The sequence below is a fragment of the Cyclopterus lumpus genome, chromosome 21, assembly GCF_009769545.1.
Source record: "Cyclopterus lumpus isolate fCycLum1 chromosome 21, fCycLum1.pri, whole genome shotgun sequence".
Classification (NCBI taxonomy): Eukaryota; Metazoa; Chordata; class Actinopteri; order Perciformes; family Cyclopteridae; genus Cyclopterus; species Cyclopterus lumpus.
The window spans coordinates 9,288,821-9,316,740 of record NC_046986.1 but is presented as its reverse complement, the minus strand read 5'-3'; the positions used below and the strand labels follow the sequence as shown (position 1 = coordinate 9,316,740).

The 27,920-nt window shown below is 41.7% G+C and overlaps 2 protein-coding genes across 4 annotated transcripts; one reads left to right on the top strand and one right to left on the bottom strand.

The window, feature by feature from the left end:
- The first annotated feature begins 47 nt into the window (after positions 1-47).
- gpr143 (G protein-coupled receptor 143) lies at positions 48-6,430 on the top strand. The gene is made up of 9 exons (XM_034561580.1): positions 48-411; positions 1,479-1,588; positions 1,842-1,936; positions 2,348-2,440; positions 2,549-2,658; positions 2,755-2,863; positions 3,609-3,726; positions 3,817-4,063; positions 5,733-6,430. The coding sequence occupies exons 1-9, from the start codon at positions 156-158 to the stop codon at positions 5,834-5,836; spliced, it is 1,242 nt and encodes a 413-aa protein (XP_034417471.1). The 5' UTR covers positions 48-155; the 3' UTR covers positions 5,837-6,430.
- Positions 6,278-27,627, bottom strand: tbl1x (transducin beta like 1 X-linked). Of its 3 annotated transcripts, none has more exons than XM_034561576.1 (15): positions 26,641-27,447; positions 14,553-14,658; positions 13,754-13,899; positions 13,293-13,512; positions 12,020-12,152; positions 11,691-11,832; positions 11,512-11,575; positions 11,273-11,370; positions 10,614-10,674; positions 10,331-10,452; positions 10,159-10,233; positions 9,931-10,058; positions 8,774-8,939; positions 8,584-8,685; positions 6,278-8,427 (listed from the first exon to the last, which is right to left on the bottom strand). In XM_034561576.1, exons 2-15 carry the CDS (start codon positions 14,608-14,610, stop codon positions 8,401-8,403), a joined length of 1,542 nt encoding a protein of 513 aa, XP_034417467.1. In that variant the 5' UTR covers positions 14,611-14,658; positions 26,641-27,447; the 3' UTR covers positions 6,278-8,400. The 3 variants fall into 3 exon arrangements, with proteins under 3 accessions (XP_034417467.1, XP_034417469.1, XP_034417468.1); XM_034561578.1 differs by lacking the exon at positions 26,641-27,447 and adding an exon at positions 21,652-21,769 and having other exon boundaries at positions 6,341-8,427; XM_034561577.1 differs by lacking the exon at positions 26,641-27,447 and adding an exon at positions 27,460-27,627 and having other exon boundaries at positions 6,342-8,427.
- Between the last annotated feature and the right edge of the window lie 293 nt (positions 27,628-27,920).

The following is a 27,920-nucleotide window of genomic DNA, read 5'->3' as shown; positions in this document are numbered from 1 at the left end:
ATGATTCCCACCTCGTGATGTTCTCAGCCGGCTCGTGTAGACTCAACCATTTCCTTTCCCTTTTTTGTTTTGTCCTTCTCTTCTTTCTCTCCTGACACGGGCCGGAGTCCACTTCCCCTCTGCGCGCCTCTCTCGCTTTCTCTCCCCGGTGCGTCATGGCTTCCCCCCGGCTGGAGACGTTCTGCTGCCCGAACAGAGACGCTGCGACCGAGTTCGTGGTGACCTTCCAGCCGGTGCTGTTCGGGGCTCTGGGTCTGGGCAGCGCGGCGCTCAGCCTCCTGTTCGCCGTGTTACAGATTGTGCCAAAACGCAAAGGGTACAGAAGACTGGGCCAGTACGCGCTGCCGAGGCCCGCGTCCTCCTCGCGGATATTGTTCATCATCAGCCTCTGTGACATTCTGGGATGCGCAGGTAAAGAACGAGCTGCTGCTACAGGCCGGCGTTACTTTTGTTATCACAACCGTGGAGTTGCTTCCTGGATTTAATTACGCACGCAAATGTGTTGGTTTTAACCCCTTTTGGTGCTCTATTGCGTGTCTGGTGTGGTTTATGATCAAGCAGAGATAAGATATAAAACAAAACCTTTGTACAGTTATCAAAAAGTTAATGTGTCAGCCAAAACAGAAAGAAAAAAAGAAAAGTGTTGGATTCATGTTAGGTTGTTCGAATGCCCTCTCTTTTTTTAAAATGGAAAACCCAATGTATAAACTGTAAATAAAAAAAAAAAGTTAATTAAAATATCAGCAAGGACCCTGAACAATTTTGACCATAATAACACAATGTAAGATGTTTAGTTCTGAAGCTGCTTATTAAGAACCAAAAGAGTGAATCATGAGCCTCTCATGTGAGTCATGGATGACTCCTAACCACTGCTAACCCTTTTTTTCTTCTTCTCCTGTTGGATCTGAATGCACCATTGTTCCTAAAGCAAAGCAATAGTTACACATTTAATAGGACACAAAAGGCTTTCCATTAGTTTCAGATTGTTGCATCAGAACCAACGTGACACTTGCCCGGCGCAAGAGGAGGCAGATGAAGTCATGCATCACTGAGTAGTTAGTGCCTGGTGAGATTCATCCTCCGCTGCAGACTAACAACTCAAAGCGCACCCCTGACGCAATTTAAAAACAAATGCAAATACACAACAGCATGTAGTCTGCATCACATTAAGTTTCTGGGAGCGCTCCCGTTTTCCTCACCCCACCGTGAAGAGTCTCGTGTAGGAAATGGAAACACCCTTATAAAACACACCTGGAGGTAGTTCATATTTCCATGACATAAAGCGGCTATTAAAAGGACTCCCACGACTGACTGTAATTAATTAACACACTTAATAATATAGAATGAAATGATACTTAAATGTTAATTGAAGCCAGACTGTGTTTATCGTTGCATGCTCTCCTTTTGAGTTTGTATGTGTTCCTCTTGTCTGCGTTGCCGTTGACGATGAGAGGTCACGTGTGCTTCTCCTCCTCCAGGTATCATCGTCAGGTCCTCCGTGTGGCTCGGCCTGCCCAACGTCATTGACCGCGTCTCGGTGGCCAACAGCACCGACGTCTGGCCCGAGGTCTTCTGTGTTGGCAGTGCGGTACGTCCGGCGCTCTTGGACCAAGCTTCACACTTCAGTTCAGCCTTTAATCCGGCTGGGTGCACCATGTGGGACGATACAGCGTGCAACACGCCACACTGTTGTTCATACATGAGCCTGCAAAGCGCCACGCGTGCTCAACAAGTGTTGTGTCTTTTCAAACTGTCAAGGCACAATTACTCGTTCTTATTATTATTAGAACGATCGCATGAGCCGTCGAGTAAGCGCATTGCGTCTCATTTCTGTGTTACAGATGTGGATCCAGTTGTTTTTCAGCGCTTCTTTTTGGTGGACCTTTTGCTATGCTGTTGACGTCTTCCTGGTTGTGAAGACATCTGCAGGAATCAGGTGATCTGAGCCTCACCTTCCATCAACAATTCATTATCACCTCAACGTCTGATCTGAGAGTGTGTCATTTACAACGGGCAGAATGTGTAAAACCTCGTCCTCTCACGTATGGTCACTTTGTGCAATAGATGTAATGCTTCTTCTCACATGACTCCATTTGAGAAACTCCCTGAAACTGGTTTGAATTCTGTTGGAGAGAAGGCATTTACTGCAGGTGCACTGAGGCCGCCGAAGGACACGGACGATTTCTTTTACACGCGTTGTTTTATGTTTCAATGGTCTAACATTATCTTCTCAGTGCGTGCGGTACCTTTGCTTCCTGCACAGAAGAAAATCAAACCTCAAGATAAAAGAGCTGCATGCAGCGTGTGTTGTGAGCTGCAGTCTCATGACTCTTTCTTTCCCCATCAGCACCATTATCCTCTACCACATGATTACATGGGGTCTGGCCGTGCTGCTGTGTGTGGAAGGAGTGGCCATGCTCTACTACCCATCTATCTCTGAGTAAGTTGTTGTTCATTCGGATGCACCGTCGAGCCTGAGACTCTCAGTGTGTTCAGCTGCTCTGATTCCCGAGGCTGATTTCAATATGTTGTTCCGTTGTTGGTGCAGCTGTGAGCAAGGCCTCCAGCACGCTATCCCACACTATGTCACCACCTACGCACCAATGCTGCTCGTCCTGGTAGCCAACCCGGTCTTCTTCAATCGGACCATATCTGCAGGTCAGTTCTTTTTGCCCTCATATCTCTCGATGGCAAATGCTTTGTCACACATGCGCACGGGCCTAACCATCCACCCGCCTTGTCCTTCCAATCCAGTGACATCTTTGCTCAAAGGACGACAAGGAATCTACACAGAAAATGAGCGACGGCTGGCCAATGAGATTAAAATACGCTTCTTTAAAATAATGCTGGTTTTCTGCATTTGGTAGGTTACCATTCTTTATCAAAGGCATCAACATAATACATTTATTTACTGTACAGACATGAGGGTGGTGTCAGTCAGCAGCCGTGGCCAGTTAGCTGAGCTTGGCGTATAGACTGGAAACAGGGTGACAGTAAGCCTGGCTCTCTTCAAAGCTAATGGAATCATCAATGAACATGTCTTGTTTTGTTTAATCCGTACAAAAACCTCGCAGTAAAAGCAACGTGCTGCTGTTTCACGCTGGTTATGCAACCACAGCATGTTGTTTTTATTTGTTCAGAAGCATAGTTCCCAAAATGTCGCACTACTTCTTCCAATGAAAGTCATTTTTAAATTTTTTTAATTATTTGGTTGAATATAAATTTATTTATTTAATGAATTAGCGTTCTTTAATTGATGATCTTTAAAGTGTGAACTAATCACATAAACGTTATTTTGTTAATGGTGAGCAACAGAAACCCACGATGCATCCTGCATTCATTATTTAATTATTTATAATTATTTCAGGATTACTTATATTACAATGAAGTGATACCGAGATCATCTAAACCAGAACCACCAAAACTCACTTTAGCAGTGTGGCTCTAACAAGGCAGATTCATAAAAATGTGCCAGTCCACAGAATATGCACATTCCATCGCATTATGCCACAGGTGGCCAGTCTATCACAGGTCACATATAGAGACAGAATGTAAAAAGTCTTATTTAGAGACTTGTTCAAATCTAATGAGGCATGTTGCGGTTCTAGCTGGGTTCCCAACATCATCAATGAGAGCCTCCTCTTCTACCTGGAGATGCAGACCGACATCAATGATAACGGTTTCAGGAACATCAGGAACGCAGCTCTCATCACATGGTTTATCATGGTGGGTCCAAAGAAAACACAACAGAATTAAGAAACACTAGTTGTAGCAAAGTCTAACACCTTGAATGATCCTGCACTTTGACCCCTTCAGGGAATCCTGAACCCCATGCAAGCTTTCCTCAACACTCTCGCCTTTCACGGCTGGACCGGCTTCGATGTCGACTTCCGACTGCAGCGCAGGAGGGAGCTGGCGTGGGACTCGGTTTCTACTTCAGTGCCCAACGCAGCAGGTAATAATCCCTTGCTGGGAACCACTCTGCTCTACCAGAGTCACGTCCAGGAGGCCAAAAAGAGCAACGGACAGCACCACTCCGACGCCATCAGCGTGCTCTCAGAAGGTAATTGGGCCAGTGGCAACTCCCCTGTATATCAGGGATGGTGACTGTAAAGCATTAGCGTCCTGTATGGTGCACGGTGTCTCCGTATGCTATCTTTCAATGTCGGATGTATTTTTATTTTGGATGACATCATTACAGCATGGTATCATCGGCTGAAGAAGATTTTTCTTTCTTTTTTTTCAGGGTCAAGTTAGATAGATACTTTATTCATCCCCAGGGGGAAATTTGATTGTAGCAGCAGCAAGCAAGGTTGCAATAAAAAGTAAACATAAAATATTAATATTAAGTATGAAAAAGAAAAAATATAAAGAACAATATATACAAGTTAAAGCTCTGAGGTGATAAAATATATGAAATGACTTTTTAAACCAGTTTTGTATTTGACATTCCGGCCGGATACAATAATGAAGCATGCAGTCTTATGAAGACCGTGGCATATTGTCAGTTATGATCTATGGCGTACTAAGAATTGCACGTTTAAGCATTTTGAAAACAGAAATGTTGTTACGGTTGTTAATCCACCGCGTCAGGGCATGATTTTTTTTTACTGTGCAGATGATATGCAGAGAGCAAGTGGCACAGCTGTTGAACATTTAGATGAAGCAGGTAAAATAAATAAGTTGCCGCAAGTATTGGAGACGCATAACTAATGAAGCCATGTAATAAATCCTCATGAAAGTTAACGATTTCAGTGTTTGTTGAAACCATTAGAACATTTTAGTTATTTTGGAAGCTGAAGTTGGTTGTGTTTTGTATTATACTGAGAGAGGTGTTTTGAATATTGAGTTTCCCTTCATTGATATAATTATGGCCAACACTTAACGGTATAAGCTCGAGGTATTTATTGCAGGACTGTTGTATTAGACCGCTTTAGGTTTGGGTGCATCTAATGAACGGGCAACTGAGGTCAGATTGAACACTAAAGTGCATTTTCTGGATAAAAATGTCAGTATTTATGAACTCATTCTAGTAACACAGTGATGACATCATCATTTTCACACAGGACATTTTGACACGTCACAGCAGGAAACACAGAGGTGTAAATAGTTAAACTCGTGATGGCTGAGGTCCATAAAGATGGATTAAAATAGCAGGCAGTGGCTCACTGTCAGTTTACAACACAGACATTGTTAAAGATATTAATTAGTAACACCTGCACTTTTCCTACTAGGACATGTGAACATATCTGCTGTGACAAAAAGCCTGTTACGATACTATTAAATGTATTTTGGGATGAATTTGTAAAGCATTTTATAAAATTTTGTTTGTGCACAATTTGGACCCCATGTACTGAGGCTATTCACTGTCCTGTCACCATTCAGTGTCTTTAGAAATAAAGTGGATTTGTTTTTTAAAAGGATTTATTTTTGTTTTTTCATTCATTTATATAACCTTCAAATGCAATTATAGACGAAAAACAATATGCAAATCACATATGGCACAATTCTAAAATGCAGTACATACAAAAAAATTTAAAAAATAATTCACATTAAAAGACTGCATTTGCAAATAATTCCCAAAGTACATTTGTGAATCAATGCATATGTTCACATTTATGAAGGAGGAGTGTATAAATGCAAGATGAATATCTCAATAGAAAAGCAGTTTAAACTGTGACGGTGTCATGTGCAGTAACACCCAGTAATCTACCCCTATTTTGTCTTGCTAGGTTCAGAGTCTAGTACAGTTGAAATCCACATTTCCAGCGATCTACGAGACTATGAGGATGTAGACGCTGATGAGGAATCCTTGGAGAACTCTGTAAGGCATTAGCTGGGGGCGATCAACAACCCGCCTCCCTCTACTTTCCTGTGTGGCATTTTTCTTGTGTTCATCTATTTTTTGTTTTAGATTGTGTCCTTTAAGATGCCATTATTCTCCCATTGGGATTTACACCAGATATTAACTGGTCATGAGATTTCATTAGTCGGTACAACAAAGTAAGTCTAATTCTTTCTTCGAAGCCTTTTAGTCCTTTGAGCTGTTTTAATCCGTCTGCAGTCGTGTGACATAACAGACCCATCAACAGTCCCACCACTACTTCACTGTCTCTGCATTATTAACCTGAGCTTTCATAATGCCTTATGCGCTTGAAGGAAATTATATCGTGGCAGTTAAATGTGCGCTGGTTTTGTGATGTGCACTCATCATTAAGCTTTCAAAGCACAACAGAATGTAATAAGCTAATATCTTTTTTTTTTTTTTTTTTAAACAAAGTTGCTGTGTATTTTCAGTTGTCCACTTTGTATTTTTGCACACACTTATTTGATACTGTATTACATTTCAACGGTATGTGTTACGGTTTTGTTGGCGACACTTTCATGTTTTTAAGTCGTTGCAGACGAATAAAATATTGCTGTGCTAAGAAAAATCACAGAATTCAAGACAACGGCTCCGTGGTTTCTGATATCAAAATAGAGTGATTTATTTGAGACACTGAATGACGTCAACGCTTTGTCATGGAAACGGGTGCTGCACCCTGGACCAGGTGCAAGAGAGATAGTAGCCGTCACAGCACTCGTTCCACAGCGGGCTCCTCGGCCACCAACCCACAGCCCCATTCTCAGTCTGACACAGACAATAATGGCTCTCAGCAAATGAAAGTCAGAAAACGATTGAACCACCCAATAACATCCAATTGTGACATACAAAAAATTAAACATAGGCCCTTCAACTTTTAGCAAGATTTTAACATTTGCTGTTCCCACCATTGTAAAAAGTGCACTTCACATTGACGTTGAATGACAAAAAAAAAAATCAAAAAAAGGCAAATCAAAAATGGTGGCAAGGTAATTTGAAGATTCTGTCTTTTCCATGAGATTCCACAAAGCAGATGGAGCCACACTTAGTGCACACCTATGACGCTATGAATGCATTTTAAAACAGCATTAACAAGACCAATCATAGCTTGTTTTGCATTTTGTTTCGCAACAGTAGGACTTTTGCAGGACCTCCACCTTCTGGTTAAAATGTGCTTTGAGTTGTAGATTGTTCAGAGGGCAGTGCCAAAGAGAAACCATGGGAATGCCATTTGAAGCTGTAGTTGTTTTCCTGCTCTCAACATTGATCCCGTGGTGTCTTGTTCCACGTACAAATGAAAAGACGCAGCCGGAACCACACAGGAGACCGCGATGACTGTTCTCTCCCATACTGTTGACCAGATAATTCCCTGATTGCCGAGGCACACGTTTCTTCCGTGGCGTCAGGGATCAATAGTGGAAAGTAAAGCTGCTTAACAAAAAGCAATTTGTGACTCGTTGAAAAACAAAACAATCCGATGCATTGGCCCAGTTGAAACAGACTGTTAAAAGAAGCCGATGACACATGCGCTTCATTTAAAAAAAAAAAAAGAGGTCTCGTCACGTATTATCAGCAAAGATGTGACAGCTCTAGCCATTAATGAGCCCCTACAGAATGGCGATAAAGTGTACTGTATATAAACATATATACACAGTATATAAGGCTGTGTATTAATCTAATTTACATATCTTTACATTCTGAAATTTACATCCAAAAAAGGGAGAAAATTCTCTTTGTAAACCACACTTTTCACATCTTGTCCACGAAATGACATTTTCTAATCTCAGGTGAAGTGAACAGGTCATGTTAGGAGGTTCGGACTGTTTCTTGGCAGGTTTTCCTTCTGTTGACCTGATGTTAAACGTGAGCTTAGAACTACCTTACAGCGGCACATTCAATTTTCAAAAGTCCATCCGTGGAAAAAAACAAAGCAAGAAGGACTCTTGAAACAATCTATTCTCCACTGGGAAGAAGTTAAGCACCCTGTCGTCATACAATACCAGCGCTTCAGTATTGATGTTACTTTTATCACACGTCAGTTCATGTGGACCATGAGGTAACATTTTGCTCAGGAGGAATTCTAAAACCACAACCTCTCTTTCATAATTTGTTCCCTCGTACAGCCAAACACGTGTCTCATTAACACTTTTCTCTTAATATAAAACTCATCTTTGTGTTTCCACCCTTACAACCCGATAACAGCTGGACCAGTGGGCCCGGAGGGATCGCAGCACTTTCTCATTAGAAACTTTTAAACGCGGATGCACCCAGGGAGTTGGATTCGGTCCAGTCTTGGGGATCTCTTAACCGGCTTCCATCATGTTTCCAACAGGCGTATCGTAAAACACTCATCAACAAACTGTAAGGTGCACGGAAGTCCTCAGAGGCTGCTGCAGTCATCTGGTTGTACTCCTGTGATGTGTTTTGTTTCGCTCCACTTTACGGCTTTCCTTGAGCAATTAAGAGTGTTTTTGCTGATGTCAGAAAAAGGCAATTTGCTGCACATTCCAGGACTCATCGTCAAAGTCTCAAGTCGGCTATTTTCGGAGATCAAGAACACATACCTAGAAGGTAAAGAAACAGGTAGCATTACTGATAGGTTTTTTTCAAAGTACCAGTAATGAGTTCTTTCAGCAAATATTATTTCCAAGTACCAAATTGGTAAAGCCGAGCAAGAAATTGTTGTAAATCACTGCATCATCAAAATGACCATGGCTTACCGAGCCGTCCGACGCGCTGGCACCAACTTTGTCCCCGGTGCTGTTCCAGCACACCTCGAAAATACCACCAGTGCCCCTGAAGCTGTGCACCAGGGCTCCAGTCTGACACGAGTGCAGAGAAATTAATGAACAACTCTGACCGCAATCACAATGACTCTTATCTGCTGAACGGTGCCAATCGGACACTTACCATGGTGTTCCAGATGTGGACACACTTATCAAAGGAGCCGCTAGCCAGGTGCATGCCGTCGGGGCTGAAGGCCACACTGTAGACCGGTTCCTGGTGCTTAGTCAGCGTGTGAATGCAAACCCCTCGCTCGACATCCCACAGTCGAACCGTCGAGTCGAAAGAGGCGCTGTGGGTGTGGAGGAGACGGATAGATCAGATATGAGAGCACCAATGATTCCTAGAAGGGATCCGTTTTGAACAAAGATGTCTTTACAAAGTGTTCATTATTTCCTGATGTATGATGCAGTGGATGAACCCCAAAAGCTCATAAACCTGGAACAATAACACATAAGCTACAGATCGTCATCTTGCCATAAACAATTTCACAACACTAACATGTCAATTGCCCATCTTGGAAACATCATTAATTACTGCTTGTTTTAAATTATTATTATTTTTTTTAAATTAAAAGCGAGAAAAACTCGACAAAAAGGCATCAAAAAAAAAGTGAACTTCTCAACAAGCAGCGAGTGAGCCCTCTGTGACCCCACAGCTGAGAAGCTGTTGAAAACAAAATGATTAAAAAAGGAGGCTGATTTTAATCAACACGTCTTCTTCACCAAGGTATAAATAGGCAGGATGAATCTCCTATGGGTGCCCTTGGCAACAAATGAGAGTGAACTTGGAAGGATATTATGCAGGGGAGCAACATTTAAAATCAATTAAAAATGGATTGCACACGTACTGTTCAACGGTGGCATTTACTCAAGATCATGAAGTTCCTTCCAAGCCGTAGCAATGATGACGGTTTCATTTCTAATGTCAATTACAGGCTGGTATACACTGGGTTGTCAGTTAGGGCTCTACATTCCTGTGGCATCTGAACATGTGCACATCTGGGTCAGGGTGGAGGGCTTTGGGCCACTGACAATAACCAGCACTAGGATTTAGTCTTGAACTCAATTTCTTCTGAATGCCAGGTTATGACAAGTGTCTCACACACACACACACACACACACACACACACACGCACACACACACACACACACACACACACACACACACACACACACACACACACACACACACTCACAATATACACCCTTCCAAAAACTAAGCAACGTGGGTGGTTGCCCTGTACGGTACTAAATGCGAGCTATGTGCGAGAGAGTTCCTACCTGGCGAGCATGATGTTGGAGTTGGGGTTGCTCGTGCCGGGGCCTGTGGGGCTCCACTTGATCGTGTAGATCTCTTTGCTATGAGCCTGGAGGTCATGGACACAGGAATCCTGCTTCATACTCCAAATCTGTTTTCAAGGGGCGCAGCAACAGCAACGTTTGACTGAATACAAATTACTACTTAGGTCTTTGGAGCTCGACGACAACACACCTGAGGGCTAGCCTTACCTTTAAGGTCATGTCATCGGAGCAGGAGGCCAGCAGCATACCTGATGGATCCCACTTAATGGCGTTAACTTCATTCTGGAAGACACAAAAACTTGTTAACCGGACTGTCGAGGGAAGGAGGGAGGGAGGGAGGAGCACGGTGTGAGGTCAGGAAAGCAACAGAGCTGCTCACCGTGTGGCCCTGGAAGGTCTTGAGGGGCCGGTCGCTGCCAAGGCGACACACGTGGATGCACATGTCCGTGCTGCAGGAGGCAAAGGTGGTGTTGTTCTGCCAGTCGACATCCAGTGCTGGGGCTGAGGAATATTTGTATGCACAGGACCACCGCATTCATTAAGAGGTTCAGAGGTTTATGAGCCAATAACACAACTGAGCAGGAAACCTTTGACGTCCTGTTTATTATCTGTAATGATACGCTTTCATTGTTATGGTTAAAACAATAGTGAACTCTCTTTACCTGAGTGAAAGGGGAACTGCTGCTTGGCCTCTCCAGTGTGCGCATCCCAAATGATTGTCGTCTAGAAAATAGAATCAACCATTTTAAAACGACGAATGCAACATTTATGAATGCATCATTTTGAAGAATAAAGAAGGGTTCTTTCAAATGTCCAATCTAAATCCCACCAAATGGGTAGGTAGGGTAAAGAAAATGAAACATTCATCGTCTTTGGTGTGTGTGAATTTGGAAGATACATTTCTTTCATCTGCCTGTTGATAAAGCTCCATTTTCAAAGAGTCATTCATATAATAAGTTAATCTACAGTTCATGTCACTGTAGCACCAAACAATTTGCAATTAATGCAAATACCTTTTAATCAAATATCTCATTGTTACACACTACAACGGAATGTGCAACATATTTAATAACATGTAAGATATCAAATAATTGCAGAGTTTCTGTCTGCATCATTTATACTGTACAGAATAATTACTGATAAGAGTGCAGTTTGCACTGTAGTTTATGGATACCGAGAATCTTTCTTGAAATGTTACAGATTTCCACTTTGGCTGATGTTGAAAATGTCAAACCCTAAGACTGGGAAAGGAAAAAAACAACACATGGGGATCTTATTATTGAAAGACACAAATCAATGCTTGAGGATCATTATGAAATACCTTATCTACACCAGCACTGAGAATCGAGTTTCCCTTCTTGTTCCACTTGAGAGCAAATATGGGCCCTTTGTGCTGTCCCAAGGTGCTTGCCAGATTCCCTAATGGATAAGAGCCATATCCATTTCTTTTAGAAATGATCCTTCAAAAAATTGTCACAGAGGTTGCATTATTCACGATAACAATGTCATAAACCTAGTGACCGAGGAAACAACACCGTGCTGGAATGATGGAGGACATACCATCCTTTGTCCATATCCTGGCGAATCCATCATACGAGCCCGTTGCCAGCAGAGTCCCATCGCTCTGTCGGATGGAAAGATATCAGAATTGTTACTCAACCGTCTTCAGCTACACGGGCTGTTTGCCACAAGGTCAAAGGGAGAAGAGGGCCGATGTGGATGGATGATCAGGAACCTACATTCCAGTCTAGTGAGGTGACATCTTTGTTGCTGGGGACATCCTGGCCACCTTCTCGGATACAGTGGCGCAGCACCAGCTGGGTGGAGTTGGAGTTGTTATTCTCGTTCAGGTTCCATATCCTGGCGGTGGAGTCCCCCGAGCTGAACAGAATACCAACGTAGCAGGAGGGTGTTAAAAGATCGTTGGAATATAAGCTGTCAGCGATGGATCTTATGAGGTCATATAGAGCTGACAAAAAAAAAAAGAAAGGGGCCAACGCGTGCATACAATATAGTATGACTCATCCAGCCTGCATTAAGATCTGTTTCAGCACAGACAGGGACTCACCCTGAGGCCAGCAGATCGCTGACAGGGTTCCAGGCACAGATGAACACTTCAGATTCGTGGCCTCGGAGCACCGCGGCTTTACTGGCTGGCATCTCCACATCTAGATCCATCTCCATGGACTCACTGTGGTTATCTGAGAAGAGAGGGCGTGCACACACACACACACACATTAATATATTCATCAACACAAGCATGCAAACGCACATATGTCCACACTTGTCTGCATGCTATGAGAACTACACATACAATGTCGATGAATGCACATTTAAGAAATGTTTCACGTGTAAATGGCTACTTTTAAAACCACAGAAAGATATTTAAGGATACAATAAATCGGTTTCTCTACTAGCGCATGTGCCAGTGCCGTTTCATTATGTATCCCTGGCCCACTCGGAGTGCACACAAGTATTAGAGTATAATGAGAACCAAGTCACAGCAAAGGATCAGACCATAACAATATGTGAAAGCTTTCAGATCATTTCTGATCAAAGCCAGAAAAGTAGTGCAACCTTACTCACACCCGACTCTTCCCGTAACCATCCACACCTCTGAATTAAATTCCTCGGGGATGTGCAGAAACAAACATCCACTCCTCTCCCCCCCCCTTGTCTAGAGCGCCACCTGATCTACACCTCTCTGGTTCGCTCACAGATGAAGCTCAACAGCGGCGAATGAGATCACATTCAGTGAAGTCCACGCGGCCGTTTTTGTATCGTCGCATAAAAACTGTGCAATAATTTGGACATGTCACCTGAAGTGGAAAAACTGTTGATTTGGTAGGTGTAATAATGCAACTACTAGGCTGCTTCCTTAGGACAGCTTAGAGCCCAAACACAGCACAGAAGGAGCCAACCTGCCGGCTGTGTCTTTGAAAACGTTCCACATTTCAGAATCATATCATAGTGCAGATGATACAGTATTTTTAAACGATAATGTAGACTGGGCATGATTGATTACTAGTCGAAACTGAGCTTTACTAAAAATCTAAATTATAATTCTGCCATAGCCATGATGATTTGAGTTAAAGTAAAAAACCTATATGTTGACGTCTAATAAATACACATTATCTACATTATTTTAGATTCAATAGAAGAAAAAAAAAAAAACATTCCTTAGATTCTTCACAAACGGCAAGTCTAGAAACTTGCTTCTCAAATTTCTTTCTCTGTCCTTTTTGTTTTAAAACCTTCACAATTACAATTCGATAAAAATAATTTGTCATCAGTTGCTACTGTGAGATAATTGGTACTCTTATTTAGAAGATGCAACGTACTCATGTTGTGAGTGCCATTCTCCTCCCCGTTGACGGGGGCTTCTCCATTCTTTGGTGCGATCGACTGGTTCCCAGAGGTTGAGGCCGTCATGGCGCAGGTCACCTGCTGCTGGGCTAACTTGTCACGGAAGGCCTGCTGTCGCGTCTGCACCACATCTGGCATCACTGCATCGATGAGTGACAGCGACTCGATTGGCCGTCCATCGAAGACCGTACCATCCTGTTAGGACAACAGCAGGTAATAACATATCATGGAGGCACTGTGGTTTCTCATTTGGGACTTGTCTAGTTATGTTTCCTGTTATTAATAAAGTATAGAAGTGAAAAGTGTTTCCAACTGGGTATTATTCAGTGTTTCTTACAGAAAATATTAAAAAGCATTTGTAGTTTCCTGTTATGTTGTCATTGAGATGAAAGTTTCTTTAAGCAACAGAAAACATCTGCAGAGTTAGTGCTCTCACCTCATTGATGCTGATCTCTGCCTCCACATACTGAAGCCCTTTCTGCAGGATGGAGATGAGGGCTGCAGGGGGCACTAGTGTCCCATTTATGTTCGACTGGCTGATGTGGCTCTCAATGCCAAAGGTGAATGCTGAGTGGGAGAAACCTAAAAACAAAAACACCACATTCATCAACAAGGAGCGCGCCAAGCACAAAATGTGCACAAACAAAAACACAAATACTCAAAGAAAAGTCTTGTGTGATACAAATTAAGCTAACAGTGAACAAATATAAAAAAAACAAAAGGCATCACAAGTATGACATTTGAGTGTATATTAAGGTGTTGACCTCTCAGGACTACTCGTAGCTTGTATTCTATATAAAATATAGCAGCTAGGATTTTAATCATTGATCCTAATTCTATCAAAAGAAGTGAAAAGCATGTTGACATCTGAGGAGCAAAGCAATATTCTGTGCATCCACAAGGTATTCATATTACAGTGGCTGAATGCTTTGTTTATTTCCATCTGGTTGAAGGAGGACCGCAAACAGACTTGTTCGTTTGACCATTCTCTGTTTATTTCCACCCACTGAGGAAAAAGCAAGTGACCATGTTTCACCATGCATAACAAACAAATGGCCTATAATGCACATTGTCTTTATGGATTGTATAATGAGTGCATATTTTAGACCATGGTCATATAAGATGTACACAGTTAGCAATATCATTTTCTTTTAAAAAATAAACACCAGCAATTAATGTATCAAGCCCAATAAATCTATCAGTGTCAGTGTTTAGCAGATATTACTGAGACAAACCTGATTCCTGGAGGTATCTGTACACCAAGAAGTTCACTTCGTCACTGGTAATACTCATCTTAGCCCAATGAGAGGGAGGAGGTCTGCTGGAAGGTTGGGCTCACTCCTGAAAATATAAAATCAGAAAATTAAGGTCTGTGGTCTTGCAGAATACATATTCTTAAACCAGTCTAAAAAAAAAAAGGTGCATATATTTATATATAAACACTCAATAACACAAATCGGTCCTCCCCCTTGTTTGGTGACGCAGCCATGAGCCGAGATATTTCAATAGAGACACACAGACTTAACCTGTAAATCCATGTCTAGTACTGAATACACATATTCCCAGCCCCTCTTCTCTGGCCTAATGGGAGTGTCTATATCCATTTGGCTTTCATTGAGAACTGAATGGTGCTTCCCATTAGTGACCCAGCCAACCATCTAGATGGAAAGAGCCTAGTTAAAGTAGTAAGGATATTAAATGCAGGTCTACTGCCCATCTAGTGAATTACAGAGGAGGGCAAGAGACAATATATTCATAGCAGCCAGCATGACCTTCACTTCTGAGTTATTTTCAACAAATATTGGTGTTTAACAGAGCTTATGTTAACATTTCAATTGAGGACATCTCAAAACTGAAGGGAGCCAAAGGAAGAGAAAGGCAATTACATTTTTAATTCTATCGTGGTTCTTTTTGCTCAGGCTGATACTGTAGAGTTAGTCATTTCGCAACGGCTCACGCATATGCTTTACGAGGGCACGGTAAACGGAGCTGGAACAACATTGTTTACATGCCCACACACAATGTAAACATACACAAATGTGCAATATGAAATAATAAAAATACTGCTCTATGAGCAGGTTATGGTTCAAATGCATCACAAAAGAAACCAACAGTAAGCTGCGAATGAGTCATGACAAATTATATAACCATCATGTGTAATTGTATAACTGTTTCCTCCTCTCCCGGTGGGAAGTTAAAGGACAGACATGTTGCAGAGAATAGGAAGAGAAATAAAGAGGGCGGGGGAATGGGGGTCAGGTATGAAGACTGCATGGCTGTCCAACTTTCATTCCAAACACTGTCCAGGCCCACTCAAGTTCCCCTTTGGTAGCATAGCAACAAGAGAGATCGAGCAAAATAGACAGAGAATGGTGTTGTCCCAATTACCAGTGGGCATACAGCCAGAGGGGTCAAACGTGTTACTCGACATGAATTATTCACGTTCACCTTGGTATATTCTTTCAGATGGAGTCGGCCTGTATTGTACCACAGCAGACATGCTAAGGGCTGGAATTATAAGTCTTTATATTTTTTGGAACACAAAAAGAGGTGCTGTTAAAAAAGGTGCCCTGTGGAGTTTTCTTGTAAACAAACAAATGTTGCATACACCGTTATGTAGCAAAACTCATTGTGCGCATTCTTGGGAGGTCAAACAAACATGTATTTCTTTCCTCATAAAACATTTGCTAAACTAATTTACACTTTAAATCCTTTATTGTTTATGTCCACGCCAGCAGTCTTGTTCCTTCTTTCTTTTTGTTGGCGCACTGCAGCCACTTGTAAGTCATTGAATTTGTGCTAAAACATTGACTGGGCTGTGTGTGGACACACAAACCAAAGGGGCTCATAAATAAACAGCTCAATAGTGCTACTAGAGGTCAAAGACTCCTCAGTAACCTTTAAGTTAAATCCTGCGACAACTTAAAAAAAAAAGCAGAACAGTGACCTCACAGAAATGTTACTGAAAATAAACAAATACTGTCTTCATCGTAACGTTTCATATCTTCTCATTTTCATATGAACACCACAAAACAAAACTCAATGCTGTATGCTGGCAGAACTCACAACACTAAGCTTTTCTACATTAGCCACTGTGTCCCGATTTGACCACAGCCACTGTGTTTCTATTCATCTTACGACGAGGGCCGGCCACATCAAAGCAAGGCCGCCGCAGCTACATAGCGAACAATTGGAAACGTAATCTACAGGCAGTCTGGAGGGTCTGGTCCCATTCGTGCAGAGCAGCAGCAATAATCCCTCTATCAGATTGGCCCGTGATGCCATTAAACAACTCCCTGGGCATCCAAGACTCCTTTTCCAAACAATGTGCCCTCCGGGAAACCAGACAAAATGCTAACTTCTTTCAATGGCTCTGAGGTTTATGCACAGAATTAATAAAGCGGAAGATATGATCCCTCTGAAAAAAGAAAGACATCACAAAAGAAAAAAAACATATGCTTATAAATATGGTTGCTAGTGCAAAGATGCTCTTTACCAAGCACAGATCCACCACATGGAAGTAAGGGATATACACTCAAACCTCACATCCTTGATTATGGTTATAGTAATAATGCGATATTGCCAAAAAGGTACAGGAAACTTTAGAATCCTGTTTCTCACAGGAGGTCAAGATGGGCATTTCAAAAGACATGCAAATGAAAATCAAGAAGACATGGAAATAATATGCATGTGACCTCCAAGCTTCACAACTATTCCATGTGGCTAATCCTATAGCAATATGAATCATGACGCACAGTGTAAAGTGAACAGAGAAATAACCATCATTGAAAGTGTGTTCATGCTGAATGTGTTCAGGGCCTCGATACATCTGAGGATTCCAACAATGGAGCCGCCAAGCCATTCTTTACATTACATCTTATTTACCAGCACAGTTTGTTTTCTACCCAGTTAGGGCTGAAATTGGCATTGGTTACCAATACATCTATTTTACTGGTCATTATTTCCATAATTTTAGTCCTCGGAAGTTTTATATCGAAAGATGCACTAAATCATAAATTGTCATGTCCTCAACTAGTAGATTAGACCGGTGACGTGTCGATCACACGTTACTGGAAACATGAGGAAATTAGCAATATTTTTGAGCAGACCCAATGCCTGGAACCCAGAAACAGAGACGTCAATATAAAAGTACAAAAACTATTATCGGAGCATCTCTATTAAGATCTTTTGAGTCCCGACTTAAGTTACCTGCAGCTTTAAATTCTTATTGTCATTTTGTGGTCTCCAACACTAAACTACACTTAAGGAACAATAGTTTGAAAACATTTAACATTTCCAAATGGAAACAGAGGACTGCAGAAATGAAAGACAATGCACAAGATAGACATATGGAAACTTGACTAGGTCAATGATGAGAAACCTGCTGTGGTCCTCTGGCTCATTTGGGTTAACTTTAGGATGTTTACTGCAATCTGGCAACAATTACATGACAATGTAAACTACAACACTGGCTGGCCTTCATCCATACTTATATAACGGCCTACATTACATTACAGCCTGAAAAGGTGGACAAAAAGGCCTTCATACTGTAACACTCAGTCTATATAGGACATGCTGCATCTTACATTACAAGCACGCCTGACAAATGGATACATTCAGATTTTAGTCAAATCCGTCAACACAAATGTAACAACTAACGCTTTAAATCACACAACTGCAATCCAAGGTGTATTTTTAGGATCAAATCACATTTCATACCAACTCACTAGTGTGACTACACAGATTATGTATTGGGCTGTACAAAGTGTCACTTCTGAGAGCACAGCAGTGCGTTGGCTGAAGCTGACAGGACTGCAGACATGCTGCTTTCACTGAGCGGCTGATGTTGTCTTGGTGTCCTTCTAACTTGGGTAGACTATCCGGATGATGTGGAGCATTATAAAACAAAGTATCCCTCTAATAAAGTGTTATCTTAAGCTATTTTTTTTTTTGCATGAACTTATGTGAATCTGAACATTTTAAAAGGATCCAATTGAATGACTCACATCTCCCCAACCAGAGTCTGTGGTTTACCACATACAGGAACATTGTAGAAAAAATGATTCATAGCCATTAAATGTGAACACATTAATAGGTTTGTTTGACAGTCTACAGGATGGTGAAGGACAGAACTTGCTCACAGGAATTAATCTGAGGAGAGACGTCATAGAAGACAGTTGTTGAATTTGTGATAACCCAAAAAGTTAGATAGAAGGCTAAAGTAGTTCTTTATAATCCAAATACTAATTAATTTGAGCAATGCTAATCCAGTGTTCTGTTTGTTTTGGTGTTTTCACAGAAACACAACTAACTAAGACTATTTGAACATGCACATCAAAACCGTTACCCAAAGATTACACACAGCACTTCGAGACAGTTAAACTAAAGGAAGTCGTGTCTAGGGTAAAATATCAAGACACATTCATATTCTGTTAAAGGCCATATCTAAGAATGAATGTTGATTTTCAGAGAGAAGGGAGACAATGCTGAGAAGAACGATCATCTTCACTGTGAACCAGCTTGGAGATCCACTTTACCACAAGGCCTTTTCATTTATATATTTTTATATATATATATATATATATATATATATATATATATATATATATATATATATATATATATATATATACACACAATAAAAGAGCCAATTGCAGATGTAACCTGATCTGTTTTACAATAGACCTCAAAGACACAACACTGTTATTCTATACAAGATTAACAAAAGAAAAATGAATCGACAGCTAAACATTTTGGTGAGCGATGAGCCGATTTAAAACAGTATTTCTTAGATTTCAGCTCCCCTGGTTAAAACAAAACATTTCACAGCACGTCATTCCTTGAACAGCTCTCTAAATAAATGTAAATGTAAAATAATTCATTCATCCATCGCTGAAACCAAATAAAAATGCATTCTGTACAAAAAAATTATGGTGCGATGAGAACTACACGACCAGACATCTCCTACACATGCAGGTTTTGAAAATAATTATGTTGAAAACCAGCATACCAGGGACCCCATTTTCTCATGAAAAGTCACCCTTCTGACAGATGTGCAAACAAGACCTGGAAACAGCAGCCATTTTCTCTTGAACTGCTCTGCTGAGTAAAACCCGCCTTTGAGGCTTCTGGTTGGGCTGCAGTCTTGGGGGGGGTAAGAGACACAGAGTGGGGGAGAGGAATCAGAGAGGGGGGATGGTGGAATGGGAGCAGGGTGATAAATAATGATCTCCACACAGGTAATCACAACAACCATTTGTGCATTATTCTTTGCCTCTCTCAATGAGTCACTTAGCGACAGCCAATGTAGGTCGGCAAACGGTGGGGGATGGGAGCCTTCAGTTTCCAGGGGAAACACTTCTCCCACGCCATGAGAGACCACAGTCTGCAGGTTTTCATTCAAACCAAAAGACTCTGCCCACTGATCAACACTCCTTTAAGCAAAATGAAGAAGTCATTTGTGAAATTACCTGCTGAGGGGAGCAGTTGGAACGAAAACCTGCAGTCTGGTGGCTCTCCATGCACGCACACACACACACACACACACACACACACACACACCACTAGGCCTAATCTACTGGTTATTTCAGCAGTTAACAATGAAATAGGTCATCAGGGTAATGCATTAGTTGGGGGTATTTAGTGCACTACTACAGCCACTGATACTGTAAACACGCCACAATGCCGTAATCCCCGACGCAAATTAAAGTCTTTGATATATACCTTAATAAATTTACAGCAGAGCGTTAGGTGTGTTTTGTTTTTTTATCACTAGAGAATTGCACATTCACAGATGCCACAATCGAGTATATTTTCTCCCTGGGGAATGAGTGGGGGATGGTGACAGACATCGAGGATCACAGAAAGGAACCATCGTGATGGCTTCTAATCGGTAGCATCAGGACCTAAGATCCACCCTCATGCTGAAGCCATTAGGATCAAATAAAAATGACAACTCCCACTTATAGGTGTCATTTATTATTCTCTGTAGAAACAAAGGATATCAGCAGTCAAACACTGTTCAAAGGAGAGACTGTGGACAATACATCAGACACAAAAAAGAACAACGCATCCCTATTCGTATAATGTATAGTGTGAAAACCTGTTTTACTGGACAGCCTTTAATCTCAAATCAGTAATATGTTGGTCAAAACACCAGGTAGATTTAGCACTGCACTACTAAAACAATCAGATTCGGAATTGACACAAAACAAGAAGCACAACATCAATGCAACAGAACTCGAGGTACCAATGAATATTTTTTTGTAATATATATTGTAAAAAGAAGAAAAAGAGATTTTAAATATAACATTAGGACCAGCTGAACGATAATATTTCAACAGAGAACGAGGCCCCAGAGAGTGACGCCGTGTCCTCACAGCAGGCATTACGTTACGTTATGGAAACGGACCGAATAGTTGAATATTTGCGTCTAGCCCTAATCTTGTGTGTAACTTTAGCACTTATGCGTGTGCATCCAGTCTGTTCTTTGTTTTCCCTCCATCTAACACTGACGAAATAATGACGTTGGCTGTAAAAAGGGCATAGTAGGGTAGGAAAATGTTTTAAATACATCTGATTATTGACCAGCTAAGACAGCTTTTAAAGTAAATTAATTATTGCAAAGCATGAAAAAACAAATTTTTTGGGTTGCTCAAAATAACGTGGTTTCATATATGCATTTAGGCTCGCAGGGAACTGCTGTGGGGCATGAATGTGGCTGTGTGGGGGCGGGTGGCAAATAAACGTGGTGCGGAGGAGAGTGTGGGACACAGAAAGCTCTTTGATGCTCAGTGCAGGACACATACCGAATACAGTCTTCAACTTGCCTGATGCTCTTTAAAAGAATAAAGCTACACAATAAATAACCCTTCAGTATTGCAGTACTAAATGGCAGCTACAATGTACATTTACTTATCCACAGTATTGTGTGCGAGTGACATGCATGTTTTTTTAGCTTTCATTTTGGGGTTGCATGTAGAACCTTTGGCCCCAATTCCATTTCCCCCCCATTGTAGCAATCCACAGACAGAAGGGAAACGACAGGGAAGCAAGAAAACAGTCAAGGAGAGCCAAGAGCTGCAAACAGCTGTTTATACGTGCCTCCCTCGGCTGATTTCAGAGAAATGTTCATGAATTCAAAATATATCTAGCGCTCTGATCGAACACTCTTATGCGAGCGCTATGATCAAAATGCGTTTTCTTTGATTTTGAAATAGTAGCCTAATATTGGTGATATTTATCCTCCAACCCGCTATTGCCAAGATGCTGCTTCGATGGTTCCAAAACCCGGCAAGTCTATGTAAAAATAAGACATTCAGCACCCCCACGTACCCAGAATGGAATGATCCTTTGTTTCATAACCACATTATTCCGCCACTGCGACAATTTGACTGTAAGATTGGCAGTTGAATCCTGCGAAGAGTCAACAAAACAAAGTCAGCCCTCCAACTCACACAATGACATGTGTGTAGAGTGATGTGGCTTCAAAACTATGCCGGTGCAAGCTTTACGCCATCATGTTGCGTGAGCATGCATTACATCTTTATGGGAACGTACAGTATGTCTTAACAAGTGCTTACATAAGCGCAGTGTGACTAAGCAATGTGTAATATAGATCTTTTTTGGTTTGGAAGACTAGATGTACAAACGACATTCATTCAATAATAAGAAAGAAGCGCCCTTGAGATTGTAACAGTCAACACGGAGGCCTGAGCCAGGCAATTTGTTTTTCAGCAAGATGATGGCACAAATAAGCTGTAAACACAGAGACACGACAGTGTGGGCAATACAAGTGTTGCTATGGTGACCAGAATATCTTGCTTCTCTGTCAACAGCTGCTCATGCCACCCTAAATACTCCCCCACCCCGCCCCCGCCCCACTTGAGCTTTCCCTCCATTTGACATCAGGGTCAAGCGGACTAGGCCGACAACTGCAATACTGATCTTCAGTGAGCTTTCTCTTGACTGTTTCTTTACCTGGCATTTACACTGCGACACAGCACTGATACACACCAGAGATTTACCTTTGTAGTGTGTGTGTGTGTGTGTGAGAGAGTCTTCTCCAGTGTCTATTCTGTTATTATGAAATACCAACGGCAGGTTCTTTTTCAATTTAAGTATATATGCCATCTCATAAAGGCTCTGTGCCAAAAATATAATCTAGCTGGGAGGCAATACATAAACCATTAGGCACAATTTCAGTGTGCTGGTAAAGAAAGACTCCATGCTTATAAATAAATGTGATAACCATTAGTGTAATTACACACAACTGTAAGAGTAACCGTCTTTAGTAGAGTACCTGGATTAGATGCATGTGCATTTGTCCAGAAATAAAGATTGTGCATGGCTTTTCGTACATGCACATCACTATGGCCAGACGGTGGCATGACGTTGAGTTTCAAACTACAAGGTACAAACCAAGCAGCAGCCAACATGAAACTTTCACTGCCGTTCTACAGGTGGTCGTTTTGTTTACGTAGCAGTGGGCTCTCGAAGCCGCAATTCACTTTTCCTGAAACCCCACACACACCCCCACACACACACACCCCCACACCCACACACACACACACACACACACACACACACACAATGGGAATACTGCAAAATGGAACACATTCTCAGACAGACTTTTACATGTGGTTATTAGAGTTGTGACCAGGATTTATAAAGATATGTGCAGAGCAACACAACCTCAACAATGTCCTCAGACTGAAGCGTTCCTAGTGGCCAACATATAAGGCAACCCAATCAGTCTTGTTTTGGCTTTTTAAAGCGTGCCGTCACTAATTATACAGTCTGCTTAACCCTAACATAACAATGGCATTGTCTCAATATAAATGTTGCAATGTTGACAGAAGTATTCAAGTTCCATGGCAATAAATCAAAGACCTATTGTCACAGAGGTGATATGTGGGAAAGTCCCAACAATTTCCTGCATAGACAATGGTAGACAACTGACAGTTTATTTATTTATATATATATATATACACACACACACACACTTGTCTTTAGGTGTATCTTGACTGCTACACAATCAAAAAACATCTGACAAGATAACATGGCTGAATGGGAGGGGTTGAATAAACAATAGTAAAAGAAGTGTCTCACTCTGGCGTGCGTGTGCTTGCATAACTTCTTTAACAGTCATCCACCAGCAGAAATAGTGCTTCAAAACACATTCCTCCTGAAAAACTAGTTAAGAACAATTGAACTAATATTGTTCCACATTACCTTAAATTTTAAGAAATATGATTTTCCAGTTTGTGGAGCTTTACAATTTATTAAATTGTATTTTAATTACCGCTTCCTGACGCGGTGTGCACATCAAGTCTTTAAAGAAGGAGCCTGAGTAATGAGCTATGATTGGATCAGACAAAATAGAAACCGATTAGTTGCTAGACACAAACAGTTGAACAGGACACACCTTTTAAGGCATGGTGCTTCCTCTTACTCGTTTCAATTTTAATACGCACGAGGAGCCGTCGACGACAGAGGCACCCTTAATCCAAAATAAACCCAAATAATTAAACTACAGCTTTGAACTAGCCTGAACTAGTAAGGCCGTCATTTCAGAGAAACTCCTAGTCTGCCAGCTGGCTGGTAGTCCATGCACACTGTACGATTCTTTTTTGGAGGGAAAGAATGGCTCACCTCCCCCAATGGTCTATCATAAATAAATACGGCTACAGAAATATTTGGACAGCCCGATACAGAGCTTTGCAGCACCACACGGCAGACATGGGCTTTCTCAGGGACTTCCTTGCCTTACTTTAATAGCAGGGGACACATTTCTGTTTTGAACAATCTAAGACAATGCCGGTTGGATTTGCCATCGTCTCTTCTGTTCACTGGAGTCCATAGTAATTACATTTAAATAACATGTCAAAAAGAGTTCGATGAGGATTGACTACAAGCCGTCAGATGAATGAGTTATGATGCTTCACATAAGGTCCACTTTGCCATCCACTTTGGTCAGATCAGCTGCAGCACCGAAACAAAAAGGCAATGAGTTTCATCTCAAATCCTGTCACTGAACAAGAGGCAGGCAGACAATAACCTGTAGGCCCATGACATTATCAATTCATGCTCTCTCAGGACTCAGTACAAAGGTAACCGGACCGTCTTCTGAAACACGGAATTTAAAGCATTTAGAAAACGTTTGGCTACTCGCTCTTAAATATATAGGCACAGTGAGAATAACATATTTTGGTATCAATAAATGGAAATGTAGTGCTTAAAGTAGTCTGAAATATGCAATTAAGACATTATAAAACTCCTATTGTTCATGGTGGCACAAAACCTGCTTTTGTAACCACTGTAATTAGGGCTGACTGCAAGTCCGTAACTCTGGTGACAGAACTGGTAAAGACACTGGTAGTACAAGGCAATACGGTTGAAATCAAGGAGGTTTACAAGAAAATGTTGAGGTTGAAATAGACGTGCAAAAAAAGCATCAGACAAAACTCTTCAAAAAAGGTGAAGAATAAGAAGAAATTGCGCTTGCTTACAGTTATCAACCAATTCATTAAAACTATAAAACTGGGCTTCAATGACAGGACGGTCACTCTTAATTCAGGTTAAATCTTTACTCAATCCATTGACGACAGTTTGAAAAGAGTTCCCCTAATGCTAAAATACTTGGCCAACAATACGGTGTGAAAGGGCAATGGCCGAGTCCTTGTCCTCCAGGAGGCCTCAGTAAACTAGGCTCTCTCTTTGTGAGAGCAAATTGGAGTAAACTAGCGAGGTGTGTTGAACCAACAATCATAAAAACAAAGTCGTCCGAGAAGTAATGAGTGGAAATAAATTTGGATTTCCTTTAATAGATGTAAAAGTATTGGGAGAACTGGTTAGGCTGTTTGCCACCTGCCTTACGGTTACATTACCGAGACGACAAAACCGGAGTCTTCTGTTGGGTCACAACGTCAACAATGGATCAAAACAACTGGACAACTACATTTGGGATCCTGTATAGTGGGTTGAGTTCAACATTGCTGATCATTAATGGTTTGACTTTCATAGTTTCAAAAAGTGACAGCCCTAGTATAGAAACATATTGCCACGATACCATTACAGAGAAAAGACAACATGAAACATTGCCCAGCCAATAAACGCCACAATATCCTCTTTTATATTAAATCCAATTAACACAACAGCTGTGTTATCTCAGTGGTGATGGCATTAGTGATGAGTATTAGGTGCCATCCCGCTTGTGTCCATTGGCTTACTATTAATAAAACAAAAGGTGCCAGCCAAAATATCAAATCAAAGAATTATCTTCAGTGAAACTTCTTTGATGAAATGCCTCCTCCTGATTTCAGTAGACAAACGACAGTGACTGTTGTTGTGAACATACAACGGTCACTAGGTCAACAAGAAAATGGGGGGCATCACTTTCACATTAATTAGTTGGGCCATTGAAGTAGAATCAGATTTTAAAAAGCATCCAAACAGCAGTGTGCTTGAGCAGTTATTTTCATCTATCCTTCTCATGTCTCGCTTTAATGGAGATAAACACTTTGATGCTCTGAGGCTAGACGAGACGTCTTAACTGGGTCTGTACATGCTGTATCCAATTATTTCAATAATTACAGAGGACAGCCATGGTCACTAACTGGAAAATAATACTTTATAGGTCATTAGACTGTTTTATTAAGTGTGAATATGTGACATCACCATGTCTTTGAGGGCATTTAAAAAAAAGGGGGGTTCTTTTGATAAATTGGCACCCATGTTGTGCTTTAAAAGCAGCTACAGCTGATACAGTCAGTGGACAGCTCAACATTGTAGTTATACAGTAAGATGAGCTGTCCCTTGAAAAGTGGTTGCTGCATATACACATTTCATATTTCAGGTTGAACAAAATGACCCACTGGTGCAACTTAATGTGGAGGTGTTCTATTGTGATATTAGGTGCAAAGTAGATGTCTTTATCATTCACCAAAATTCAACCTCTAAAACTTATTGTATCTTTTGTTTTTAGTAGTCCACAGCTCAGCTTCCAAAGGTTCATTGTGAGTGTGTGAGAGAGAGAGAGAGAGAGAGGGGGGAAACAGTCTCAGAAAAAGTAGGTCGTTTGTAGAACCGAGAGAGAACAAATAAAACATTTAAAAAAGACACACGCAGGCATTTCCACACACGTGTGGAGTCAAACGGTGACTAAACCATGTACCGGCAACCTCCTAATCTACGACATAATCACCAATTTATGAATGCCATTATCCTCCCCGCGCATAAACCATACACAGACACACACGCGCGCGCGCATGGAGCAGCCCGAATGCACTGCAGCACAAACCATTGCCACTTTAACTGGCTTACCTTTTCTCTGTATTGTGAGAGTGAACTCGTGGTGTCCGCCACCTCTTCCTCTTCCACAGGGAGAGCCTCCAACTTCAGCAAGCTAGCAACGACTTTCCTCCCATTTTGCTTATCGTCATATTTCAAGTTCCGACCGCCGCCGTGTGACTCGCTGTCGACTAATTGGGCGCGCTAACAAAGCACGAGTCGCTCAGACGCACGCTCACGACTGGCCGGATAAGTTGGACTGTGCGCGTGTGTGCGTGTGTGCGTGGCTGAGGCTGCGGGCTAGTTTACTCAGTGGAGTTTCACCGTTCACTGAGAACAGGGACGAAGAGACAGCAGCAGGCGCTGATCGGCAGCGGGAGAGAGACGTAGACAGAGAATAGAGGGAGAGGGAGGGAGAGAGAGAGAGAGAGCGAGACGGGTGGAGACGGGTGGAGGAGGGTGAAGGCAACTGACCTTAAACCTGAATATTGAAAACACTATTAAACCTATAGGTTAAGTCATTTACTAATAGCGGATATCGTCTACCTCCCACTGTCCATGCGTGGCTAGATTACGTGCAATAATGTCTTTGTGTGTGTGTGTGTGTGTGTGTATATAGCTTGAAGGTGTGCTGTCGACTTTCTACAACTGTGTGTTGTCACCACATGGCTACTGTATGCTTGCCGTAGCTTAAATGTGCACCTGAATGTATTTTCAGAACATAAATACACACGTGGTTGTCCGACGTATACCTTTTAGTATAGAGCACCCGAAACCCCCGCATTGAAGTGTATTCCCACTTATATATATATATGATATTTTGTTTCATATGTGATGAGTGGTGAGTCTCACCGGCTACAGTCTCGTGCGTTGCCTCCACGGCCCTGTGAGCCGCGTCCCCTCCCCCACACTGCACTATTTTTCGCCTGCCCGGTCACACAGTGTGGTTGATTAATTCTCCTTTCGCCTTGCTCAGTCATTCAGATTTGGAAAGTAAATAACAAGTTGACATCATTACGGCTCCACACTGGTGTGACACATTCCTTTCTGTTACCGTACACGCGGCAATATGTGCGCATTAACATATTACAGTCTGAAGCCACAGCTGCTGCAGCTTCGATTGCAAATGGATCTTACTGTGTGCTTTCAGTTGTATACCCTGCAAGTGTGTCATGTAACGTTGTTTGAACACATATTTATCAAAAAGTAGAACAATGATGGCACAGTTGCCAGTTTGATTGTAAATAGGGACGCAGCTACAAATGAGGACACAGTGTATGGGTCAAATCAACTGTGCTTTTTTTCTGGGTATT